The 12,492-nt window shown below is 34.8% G+C and overlaps 3 protein-coding genes across 3 annotated transcripts; 2 read left to right on the top strand and 1 right to left on the bottom strand.

Moving 5' to 3' along the window:
- Positions 1 to 273: 273 nt before the first annotated feature.
- LOC119639612 (glucose dehydrogenase [FAD, quinone]) lies at positions 274 to 6,673 on the top strand. Its single transcript, XM_038037092.1, has 5 exons — positions 274 to 435; positions 584 to 704; positions 4,620 to 5,024; positions 5,098 to 5,429; positions 5,485 to 6,673. Exons 1-5 carry the CDS (start codon positions 274 to 276, stop codon positions 6,295 to 6,297), a joined length of 1,833 nt encoding a protein of 610 aa, XP_037893020.1. The 3' UTR covers positions 6,298 to 6,673.
- An 846-nt stretch (positions 6,674 to 7,519) lies between these two features.
- Positions 7,520 to 9,227, top strand: LOC119639573 (general odorant-binding protein 84a). The gene is made up of 5 exons (XM_038037030.1): positions 7,520 to 7,656; positions 7,719 to 7,798; positions 8,701 to 8,762; positions 8,836 to 8,962; positions 9,068 to 9,227. The coding sequence occupies exons 1-5, from the start codon at positions 7,640 to 7,642 to the stop codon at positions 9,157 to 9,159; spliced, it is 378 nt and encodes a 125-aa protein (XP_037892958.1). The 5' UTR covers positions 7,520 to 7,639; the 3' UTR covers positions 9,160 to 9,227.
- Positions 9,228 to 9,795: 568 nt separating this feature from the next.
- Positions 9,796 to 11,424, bottom strand: LOC119639517 (spermine oxidase-like). The gene has a single exon (XM_038036949.1). The coding sequence runs from the start codon at positions 11,344 to 11,346 to the stop codon at positions 9,796 to 9,798; it is 1,551 nt and encodes a 516-aa protein (XP_037892877.1). The 5' UTR covers positions 11,347 to 11,424.
- Between the last annotated feature and the right edge of the window lie 1,068 nt (positions 11,425 to 12,492).

Here is a 12,492-nt window from a genome sequence, read left to right as displayed (position 1 = left end):
TCAGCTAATAAATAAAGCAGACAACAAACCAAAAGTTTTGCTTACAAAAAAAAAAAAAAAAGAAGCAGAAAACAAAAGCTATAAGTTTATTATTGTTTTAATTTTTTCACTGCAGTTGACCAAAAAGCCGCTACAACATTAAACCATTAAATAAAAAGAAAACAAAAAACAAAAAAAAAAAAAGGAAAAAAAAAACATAACAAGAGAGCTGCAAACACAATCACTAGTCCAACACACAAACAAAGCTGAATATTGTTTCACTGACGCGAAGTCATGTCCAGTGGCAAATGTGATTGTTTGGTGGGGGTGCCTACGGGTCCGACATTGGCCTCAACATGCGGCGGCAATGCATTCATGTTATTTATGGGCCTATTGGAAGTGTTTGTACGCTCGCAATGTGATCTTGAAGATCCTTGTGGTCGCGCTAGTTCAAGGGTAAGTCTTTCAAATATTTATGTTTCACTTTATCTACACCCCAGTCTAAGCCAGAGTTTATTGTGCAATAAACTTAACTTATTTTCATATTAGAGTAGAGTTCATTCATTTGTATCATATTTCTTCTCTGCTTTGCTCTTATTTCCAGTTTCGCTCAGAACCAGATTATGAATACGATTTTATTGTAGTTGGCGGCGGTTCGGCTGGTTCGGTGGTAGCTTCGCGTTTATCCGAAATACCGCAATGGAAGGTTTTACTAATCGAAGCCGGTACAAGAGTTTATATTAATATTATGTAAATTATTCTCAAATTATCGTATATTCAATTAACTCTTTTTTTTTTTTTTTTATCTATGAATTACTTTTACAATACCAATGATGTTGCGTTGTGGTGATGACAAGTGTCAAGAAGGTCGACAATGCTCAAATTTTACCCATCATTACAGGAATAATCATTAGACAGTCCTGATTGGAAATGACAAATGACAAATTGACTGTCCGTCTTGCCTTTCATGTCAGCCCCTTATTGATTACCATGAAAGACGAAATCACTTTGCAAATGTCTGTCCCTTCGTCTTTCCTTGTTTGTGCTCTGCAGAGTGTTTATTAGATACAGTTTTCCAAGCAATTACTACTATCGGGCCCTTATTGATTACCATGAAAAACGAAATCACTTTTCAAATGTCTGTCCCTACGTCTTTCCTTTTTTGTGCTCTACAGAGAGTTTATTGGATTCAGTTTACCATGCAATTACCACTGTAGAGACCCTATTGATTAATATGATAATATGAATAACGAATTGCAAAAATCTTCATGTCCGTCTGTCTTCCATTACTCGGGGAGTTGAAATGTTGAAATTTTGTCTTAAAAAACCAACTCTTCCTATAACTTTCATCAAATTAAGTTGTAGAACCTGTAAACGTATTCGACTAACAATAACACATACAGCCCCAATTACAAATACATCATAATTTTTGGTTTTTTTTTTTAATTGTAACCTCATAATTATAGCTTCATTAGTGTATACACTTACAAATAAAAGTGTACATATGTACTTTTAATCTAATACGAAATAGTAGGTATGAGGCGAAGTAAGTGATTTTATGTTTATACAATACTTGATAACAAACCGCGGCGATGTGCAATGTGACAGTACACTCATATATGTATAAGCATTGGAGTCGCAATAAACTACATTCTTAATTAGACGATTTCAGTTGGTCCATGTTTTTCTTTCCACAAGATCGCAAGAATCTAAATGGATAGCTAAACGGCAATGTGATCCGCCCACAATAATGCTTGTGATAGCCAGAATTGTATTTATGCTCCTCTCAAACTTACTGTAAGGAACGAAACGAGTGCGGAAAACTATCCAAAACATTGATTGAAAATTGAAAATTGAAAATTGAAAATCTAAATAACTTGATCCAAAAGTCTACATAAGTACTTCAAGCTAAGCCTACCTAGCAGGCTCCGCTCTAGCGACTGACTTGTAGCCCGTAAGAGAGCTTGACATAAATCCCACTATAAATATCTCCTAGAAGCGAGTAAAAGGTAAATGAAAAAATGTTCCAGCAAATGTTTGCTAATTGTAATCGAGAGCAAGCAACATTCGCTCTTGAGTAAGTATGAATTTTAACTTTAACGGACTAATGCGACGACGTTTGCCTAGACGGCACGGTATAGCATTTTTAACGTTAAGAACCAATCCTTAATGTTCCGAAAGTTTTTCAACTTTATTTGCCTTCAGATTCAAAATATATTTCCTATGAAAGATGTGACATAAGGAAAACAGGATCTTTCGTAAGCAGATGCGAAGTGTTAGCTGCTGGATTATAGCCTTTTACTTACTGTTGTGTTTAATGCAAAGATAACTTTGTAAATATTTTCTTGAAATGTCTCAACTAATCAAAGAATAAATTGTGGTAATTAGTGCTCGCTCCACTTAGCAGAGTCTACGACCTGGCTTGGCGAGTTATTATCATCTGCTAACGACCCCGACATTATATTACACCAACATCACGTAACTTTCGTGCCTGAAGGGCAGATGAAACATGTTCGGAGTGGTTTGTTTTATGAGCATCGCACGAGTCTAGAATGCTACTTTTATGATGAGTTAAAGTTATTCTCTGCCACTAAATTAAGTTTAGTTCACGACATCGACGAACAACGAAAAATGTGTTCTAACAATGAAGCAAGTCGATGTAATTGGTATGGATCAATGGGCAATCGCTTCAAGTTCTTCCTCGAATGCGATTTTATCAAAAATCAGCTAAAGTAGTCGTTGTATTTAGCACTAGCTAATCATTCTACTTGTTAAGCCGTTAAATGTTAATTTATTGCAACTTTTTAACAAATGCTAATCGATCCATTTCAAACATATATACCATAGGATGAATGGATGCTAGCTTTATTTTGCTATCACGAAAAAATTTACTGTCAAGTCGACCCAAATCTTTTATTTTTGAATTTTAAAACTCAGCAAATGTTCATTATGTGACTAAGTTCTTGTAGCTTTATAGTAATTTTTATAAATTATTATCTCATTAAAAATAGTATAAAAGAGCAAAGAAACAGGTTTGCTTTTATTAATTACAGTTTTTTATTTATTATTATTTTACAACAAATTAATTTTTATTCCTAATAATAATAGCTATATATTTATACACCATATTAGTCAGAGGTGATATTGGTTTTAATGATATCGAAACACCTTAAGTAGAAGTTAAAGGCGATCCTGATACTCTGCAATAATCGCATTAGAAATGGTTTTACTAGCCTTTTATAGCTTAAAATATTAGATACTCAGGCCAAAATAAATATATTAGGTAGACAGAAAGTGGGGCAAAAAATAGGGCCAATATGAAGACTGGTAAGCGCGCAATTTTTCTATGAGAAGATAGATTGAAAGACTAAAGAATTGAGTATATTTCGATGATGACGGGGGGCTGAGTAAGAAATAAGACACTTTAGTTAACTTTCAGTGGACTGTTATTAAAAGTTGAATCTGTGTAAAAAGTATCCGGAATTGTCAGAAAAAAAAAAAGAAAATAGTAACAATAAAATACTGTCCATCATTTGACACTTTGAACTTTTTTATTCCTTTCGAAAAACAGAGGTAATGCTGTGATCGTGTCCTTCAACTTCGATTTGGCCCATTTCCAATACCAAGCTGCAATGGTTCTGAAAATGCCCAATTTGAAATCGATTCTTACGGCTAGGAAAGTGTTTACAACAGACATTGCAATGGCGGACGGACGGACATGCTTAAATCGGTTCAGAATTTGATGCTAATCAAGCATGCATATATCCTGTGGGGTCTCTGAAGGTTTCTTCTGGGCGTTTTCATAAAATGAATATACCACTCATGCTTTAGCGATGGGTATAATACATAAATACATTATAATAAAATGAATAAAACTTTTACATGGTCATATTAAGCATGGTACTCCAAATTTACCATAACAAATACATACATTAAATCACTATTCTGAACCGATTTTGATCAAGGTGAAATCCAAAATCTCCTCTGTCTTGCCAAATAAAAGCTTATTTCCTGCATAAGAAGCTTTGTGTGAGAGAGGATTCAAAAAGTCGTGCCACCACCATTAGATGCAAACTTTCTACCTTTCCTCGATTTTTGATCATCAAGAAATAATGAAAACCGCCATTTTTTTCATATAAAAACTCTTTCTCTAGAAGACGTTGCATGAGGAGGGATGGTAAACAGTCTTTCTTGTGCCTTTCAGACACGCACGCACACACACACACACACACACACACACACACGCTCGCGCATGCATTAAACATGCTTTGCAACTCAAAACCAAAGGCCATCCTTTTATCTATTAATTTATTCGTTGAATAGATTTAATTGCTTTGCTATATCATAATGGCGATGAATGGATGGACCTATGGCATCTTAATTAACTTTATTTAAAAAAAAATTATCGTGGCAGCGCAACACAGTGGGCAAATTCGTATAGAAAGGTACTTTACTTAGCTAAGACCATTCACTTGAGATAGCAATAAGCAAAGAGTAAATTAATCCTGATAGAGGCGAGCGAAGGATTGTTTCATACCGATTAGGTATTCGCTTAAGCTAAAGCAACTGGAAATTCGTTTTAAAAAAAGAAGACATTACTAAAAATTATAGAGATTTTGATTTTCTTTTTGTCCTTTAAGGTGGCGATGAACCGGTAGGTGCTCAAATACCCTCTATGTTCCTAAATTTCATAGGTAGCGACATTGATTGGCGTTACAATACCGAACCGGAGAAAATGGCTTGCCTCTCGGCTGAAGAGCAACGTTGCTACTGGCCACGAGGCAAAGTGCTTGGCGGTACATCAGTCTTAAATGGGATGATGTATATACGCGGTAATCCCGAAGACTATGACGATTGGTCGGCCATGGGTAATCCGGGCTGGAGTTATAAAGAAGTGTTGCCGTTCTTTATGAAATCGGAAGACAATCAGCAATTGAATGAAGTCGGCACCGAATATCATGCTAAAGGTGGCCTAATGCCTGTATCACGATTTCCTTACAATCCTCCCCTATCCTATGCTATTTTAAAGGGCGGTGAAGAGATGGGTAACAAATCAAGGCTAAAGATTTTTTTTTTTTCTTTTTAATTAAATTTAATTAAATTGTAATCAAATTTTAGGATATTCGGTACATGATTTGAACGGTCGCAATACAACGGGATTTATGATAGCTCAGATGACCTCACGAAACGGTATACGTTGGAGTTCGGCCCGTTCCTTTTTGCGGCCCGCGCGACACCGTAACAATTTACATATTTTATTAAACACAACAGTAACTAAGGTCCTAATACAGCCGAATACCAAGACAGTATTGGGCGTAGAAGTAATCGACCAATACGGTAGTATGCGTAAAATTTTGGTTAAAAAAGAGGTAATAGTAAGCGGTGGTGCAGTAAACTCGCCACAAATTCTTCTCTTAAGTGGTGTAGGTCCTAAGGAAGATTTAAAAAAGGTGAGACAACTTTTGTTTTTCTTTTTGCAAAACAAAACGTATTTTCCTTTTAAAGGTGGGCGTGAGGTCTGTGCATGATTTACCGGGAGTGGGTAAAAATCTCCATAATCACGTGGCATATTTTACCAACTTTTTCATCGATGATGCCGATACCGCTCCTTTGAATTGGGCGACTGCTATGGAATATTTACTATTCCGTGACGGTCTAATGTCCGGTACAGGAGTTTCTGATGTCACCGCTAAGATGACTACTCGCTATGCCGACCGACCGGGTGTACCCGATATTCAATATTATTTTGGTGGTTATTTAGCAAGCTGTGCACGCACAGGCCAAGTTGGAGAGCTTTTATCAAATAATTCGCGTAGTGTGCAAATATTCCCGGCAGTCTTAAATCCCAAATCCCGAGGTTATATAACATTGGCTTCATCGGATCCTTTGGATCCACCCAAAATTGTGGCCAATTATTTAACCGATGAAAGGGATGTTAAGGTTTTAATAGAAGGCATTAAATTTGCCATTAAATTATCTCAGACGTCACCTTTAAGGCAGTACGGTATGCGTTTGGATAGAACGGTGGCCGAGGGTTGTGAATCTTTTACATTTGGAACCGAGGCGTATTGGGAGTGTGCTGTACGTCAAAACACGGGACCAGAAAATCATCAGGCAGGCTCATGTAAAATGGGACCGGGCCATGATCCCATGGCTGTAGTAGATCATGAGCTAAGAGTTCACGGTATACGCGGCCTCAGAGTAATGGATACCAGCATAATGCCTAAGGTTACGGCTGGTAACACTCATGCCCCTGCCGTGATGATAGCCGAAAGAGGTTCCTATTTGGTGAAAAGAGCCTGGGGTGGTAAAGTTTGACGTTTGGATGCAACGTGGACATTGCATAGAGTTATTTAAGACAAAAATCCATTTTGCAAAGAATAAATTATTAAAAAAAATTAGTTTAAAATTATTTTAAAAAAATTAAGTAAATTTTAAAACAAATTTTATTTACAGATTAATATTACATGTAATAAGCCCGTGGAGACTTTTTTCATCCTCCCATCCTATTAACTAAATACTCATTGCTCTAAGTTCCCGTTGCATTACCTAATAACCTAACAATAAATAAAATACTCTTTGCTTTAAGCAAAAACGTCTCAATCATCACCGAAACGCAAGCTGAAATATTAATTTTCTTCTTTTTTTTTCATTTTTTCTTTCTAATTAATGTTTAATTAAAAAACTCTTTTCTCTAAAAATAGCTTAAAATTGTTTTTTTTTTTTTTTTTACAAAACCTAGAGGGATTTAAGATAGGATCCATCCATTCCATCCATTATGCTGGCTCGCCTTTTATACAGAGAAAGTGATTCTGTTTTTATGTAGAGTTGTCTGTCCGTCTGTCCGCTTTGTATTCTTGAAAATAGTTCAGATTGGACTACTTTTTCGACAACTTCCCCAGATAGAGTTGTATGTTGAAACATCAATTACATGAATAACTGCATTAAACGAAATTACGTTGGATAATTAACGCTGGGCCAGGGTCCGCTGTAAAGTTTTTATTTGTTTTTATTCATTTCTTATTCTTATTTCTAATTGCTATCTTGCCTTTCTTTTCTTTTTTTTTTACTCTTTGCCCTTCCTAGTTTTATGTTGAAAGAGAATTTTGTTTTACTTATGGCCAGATATGTCTCCCGCCTCCTTCATTTCCCGCAAGTTGTGTTTAACAAATCACTAAGCAAAATTGAATATTGAAACGATTACAATGTAAACAATACTTTTATTCGTTTATTCACACTTACACACACACAAACCTATAGAATACGATTAAATAGCACGAGATTGATTCTAAAGCGTATAAAATAACAATAAAGATAAAATTATGGTAATTGAAAATAATTGCAAAAAAAACAAAATCAATTATTTACCGTATGTATATATATATATATATATATATATTTATATATATATATATTCCTATTTATATTTATCAATAAAAGAATCATAACAAATTGCGTTGAATGCAGTTTATATAAGTGCTTTCAGTTTTGCTTTACAGTATAAATGCACCCACTATTAGCCAGTAGTCAGTCAGTAGTAAAGACTCTCTGCTTGGCCGCTAATAGTTAGCACTCTCGATCGTTATGAATGCATTGCATTTTATAATTTTTATAAATTTTCTCTTAAACTCTACTTTGAGTTATCGAACTCCCGTATACAATGGTGATATCTATCTTGTAAGTGAGGAAAAATTTCTTCAAAATCGTAAAAATTTACTTTCGAAATCTGCTAACAATAGTGTTACCATGGAAGCTGCAGATATTGTGGATTTCGATGATGTTATTGAAGAATGTAATTCGAGCTTTTCAATACCAACCGGTAAGTTGTCGGGGAATTGCAGTCCACTTAGGGGATAGGACCACCGTAACAACTTAAAAAATACCAGAAAAGCTTTTTTCTCTATAAGTTTTTTATGATTCAAAGGATATGCGATAGAATAAAAATATTTGGGGAGATAATCAAACGTATGTTTAAGTAATAAAAAAAAAAAAAAAATGATTTGTGGAAAATACTGAAAAAAAGATTGCATCGAAGCACAGTAGCAGCGAGGCGCTACCAATTTAAGGATATCTGCAGCACCTAGCGAATATGAATTAATATGAATGCTTTAAAAAAATCAATGCACTTTTCTTAGGTCATAGCTTGTCCTTAAATAACCTACACTACTTCGTAAAATGAGTTTTCACCACAAGGGGCTATACGGGAAGTGGTCGAAAAAGGGGTCCAATCCGAGACTTTTTTGATAATGTTCACAGTTTGGCCACAACACACCACTGTACCGAATCTCATCTGAAATTATTGGTTGAACACAAATCGCGTTGAAGGACATCAGAAGGGCAGGCAGACGGAGAAGCTTAAATCGATTCAGAAAGTGATTGTGATATAGTAAAAGATGGGTGTAAGTCAACTCCTCCTGATGATGTTCTATAAATTCGCGTAAGAAAAGTTGCTTACATTATCTTATCGAAAGGGTCCTACATATTATTCAAGTCATGCTACTTGCCACGAAAAAAAATGCGTTTAAAGCTTCAAGTCCTATAATTTTACTCGAAAAATCCAATTTTTGGTTTATTTAATATTTTAGCTTTTTATGTCAGGGAGCATTTAGGCTATTAGCAATAAACAAAAAACAAAAATTGATTTTGTTAAAAATTTGCGATGGTCTTACTTACGTCTTAAAATACAAATAAGAGAAAAAATTGATTTTTTCTGTTTTTAAGACTACTTAACCAGCTTCAATTCCACTGGCTCATTACCAGATGTAACGGACAAGACTGGCATGGTAAGCTTAAAATTGAGAAACAAATACATTTTTTATATTTAAAATAAAAAGAAAAAATACTATAAAATTTCAGTGTTTTCTTCGTTGTTTCTATGAAAAATCTGGTTTTATAAAAAATTGGAAATTAAGTGACGTTAAAATACGTAAATATATGTGGCCAGCTACTGGTGATTCTATGGAGGTATGTGAGCAAGAGAAAAGTAAGTTTCAATCAAGTCGTTAAACAAAATTCGTTACTGAGAGTACATTTTTCTTCTTTTTTTTTGGCGTGCGTGTTGTGTGTGTGTGTGTGTGTGTATGCTCAGATAAAGAACTCAATGCATGCGTACGTTTATATGCTATAGTCAAGTGCCTAATGCTAAGAGCTATTGTCGACGCTAGAAACAAACCTGTATAACATAACATTTACCTACGCACTGCTGCTGCTGCATATTTGTTAATGCTAATGTAATTGAAGATCGTTTTATTTCTGTTAAAAAAAAAAAAATTTTAAATAGAAACGAATAAAAAACAACAATAAAGAAAAAAACGCCTAATGGTTGTCTACGCACACACATTTGCCGAAAAATTTTGAAAATTCAAATTTTTTTCCATATAACAGCTTTTCAGAATAGGGCAGCACTCGAAAAAGCGGATCAATCTCAAAAAGTTTTCAATATCGTCGTCCTTGTGTCAAAACTCGTCACTGTACCAAATTGCTGTCTGTAGCTTGAACAGAACTATACATGGACTGACGTGAGACGAATATACAGGCGTAGACCAATTCAGATCTTGATTCCGAATCGATTGGTATAATAAAAGATGGGTCTATCTTAAGCCCTTCCGCTTGTTACATACGTCCACATTAACTTAATACATCCTACACCACAAATGGTGTAAAGTATAAAAATAAATAAATAAATAAATAAATAAATAGATCTATTTTTGCTTGCAAGGAGTTCTTTATTAAATATAAAATAATTCATTTCAAGTGGAATTTTTTGGGTGCTTTTAAAAACCTATTTTATATATATATATATATTGTTTAAAGCGATCACTTTGTAAGAGATTTCTTTTGGTAAAAATGAATTAAGCGATCAGCTTCGCGCCAACCACTTTCTGTAGCACCGTGAACGGTGCCGAAGTGATGGCTGTTCGTTGCTTCGCCGGCAAATTGCACAATGGGCTTGCCATCGCCGTCGATCAAAGCTGCCGCCAAGTCCCAAGCACCGGTACGCAATTCGTCTGTGTACATAGTTCGTAAACTATAAGTGCCGCGAAAATTGCAATTCGTATACCATTGTGTACGTGTGAACTTTATGGGTTCGGGGACCGGATGTGAGAGAAACTTTCTCAATAACCACATTAAAGCTTCGAGAACTTCTTTTTCGCTTAACGTTTCCATATAGCGGGCATGACGACCAACAATCCAACCTTGCATAAGGCGTGGCTGATGGGCTACTCGGTAAAAACCGAAGACATTTTCTAACCAAAAGCGTTCAGTTTCACGTAACGCCGTGAGATCTTCCTCTAACCATAGGAAATTGAATCCTACCCAGTCGACGGGCTCGAAAGGTTTTTCAAATTCCAAGAAAAATTTATTAACAGTACCCAGCTTAAGTCCTTCTATGGCCCGTATTTTGCTAAGCGGCAATGACGGTTGAAAAAGAGATTTATGGCTTTCTTTTAAGACGCCCAAAGAAGTGGTGCATACAACATGATCTGCCACAATAATTTTCCCACTAAAGAGCGTAATTTTTATCCCGTCTTCATGTTGCCATTCAATGTGCTTGACACGTTGACAAACTTGAATTTTGTCCTCCAATAAACCCAAATTCTTTTTGTAATCATCAGTTTTCAATAAAAGATTTAAAAAGGTTTGATAGCCCTTATCTTTCCAATTTAAATTTTGATCGCCTTCACTGGTCTCGAATTGCAACGCATTTGAAGGTGAAACTTCGAACATAGTATCAGCAGCTTCTAAGGATAAATTCGCCTTTTTTGCTGTTTCAAAATATTCTTTAACGACAGTGCGATCCGGTTTTTCAGCCAATTTATCAATTTCTTTCCAAAACATTTCTGTCATTATGGCACCTGCCGATCCTTCATACGATTTCAGTTCATCTTCTCTTGATGGTATTATCTCATAAAAAATTTCAGTTAGCTTTGAAACTACCTTATCTGGCACAATATCTTTATTGGAGCGGACACATTTAAATTTAAAATATGTATCGCCGGTAGTTTCCAATAGATTTAAAAGATTCAGGCGTTCCAACGTTTCATAAACCACATTATTCTTCTCGCCATGGCACCATTGAGCGCCTAAATCAATAACGCTATCGGCAAACGGTATCGTGTAAATGCGACCACCAACACGACTCTCAGCCTCCAATATCAAGACATCATTGAAACCGGCTTCCACTAGGCGAGTAGCGGCCGCTATACCGGAAGGTCCTGAACCGATTACTACCACCCGCACGCTTTGAGGTGTTTGCACAAGTGATGAAGTCACTAAAGCCATTTCCTTTTCGTATTTATTATTGAAAGTTTCAAGACAAAGTATTCTTAAGCTTTTGTAATTAACGCTATTTATACAAAAATACATTTTCTATTGTTAGTATAAGCTATACGTGTGAGAACAGGAGAGAGAATGCTTATCAAACTTAGATTATGCTCGAACTAAAGTGTGCGGTCTGCGGTTGAGTGTATTGGATAATTAAAAAACAATTTCAATTATCATAGAAAGGATAAATGCATCTAATGCAAGCGGTATGATACCCTACGCCTTCAAGATTCACGATTCGACCTGTAACGCTGTATACAAAGGAATGTTAATTCAATAAAATTATTGCGTAAAAAATTCCCTAAACTTTTTTGACACATTTTAAATAAACACGCACACATACTAGTTATAAAAGCTAATTATTTAATAAACAAATCCCTGGACCTTTTTGACATAATTAAAAAAAAAAAATATATATATATATATATATATATATTTATATATTTTGTTCCGTATATATTTATATTTTTGTATAAATAAGTATATATAAATATACATAGACATATGTGTTTATATGTATAAATATTTATAAATGTAAATTATTGAATGAACAAATCCCTGTACTTTTTTGACAAAGGTAATCAAGCACAATTTTTAGGTAAACAATTCCCTGGAATTTTCTACCAAAATATACTAAAAGTTAGTTGACCGAATAAGCAATTCCCGCCACTTCGGCATAATCTAAAGACTATTTAAGCGAAATTATTGCATTAAAAATTCCCGGTTCTTTTTTGACAGAGTAATCGGTTATAATCTACTAAAACTGTTCGTTGTCTAAAAAGAAAAGAAAAATTCTGCCTTATCCGGCTTTCAATAGTTTTTTCGATTTTCTTTAATATATAAACAATTTTTTCAGTTTGATTAAAAGACAAGCAAAGAAAAGGTACAGATTCGATATAGAAAAGAAAAGGTAAGGGTTTTGAGTGAGTGGCGTTTCTCTGCAAACCGACACAAAAAAATCAATTAAATTATTTTTAGACTAATTATGTTTCTGTTCTTTTTTAGAAGGCGTTGAATAGAATCTCCTGAAAAAAAGATGCGGCTTTCTTTTGGAGAGATCTCGGGCTCTTGTGCTTGCTTATTTCTTCAAGCTCTTAAAATATCTTCAAACATGAGCTGATTGTGCTGGAAATTTTCTCAAAATCGATACACTGTCAAAATTTCTTCGTCTTGAAAAAAAAAAAAAAA

Source organism: Glossina fuscipes, unplaced genomic scaffold (genome assembly GCF_014805625.2).
Source record: "Glossina fuscipes isolate IAEA_lab_2018 unplaced genomic scaffold, Yale_Gfus_2 112, whole genome shotgun sequence".
Taxonomy (NCBI): Eukaryota; Metazoa; Arthropoda; class Insecta; order Diptera; family Glossinidae; genus Glossina; species Glossina fuscipes.
Note: the sequence above shows the minus strand (reverse complement) of the source record. Positions and strands in the feature narration are given on the sequence as shown.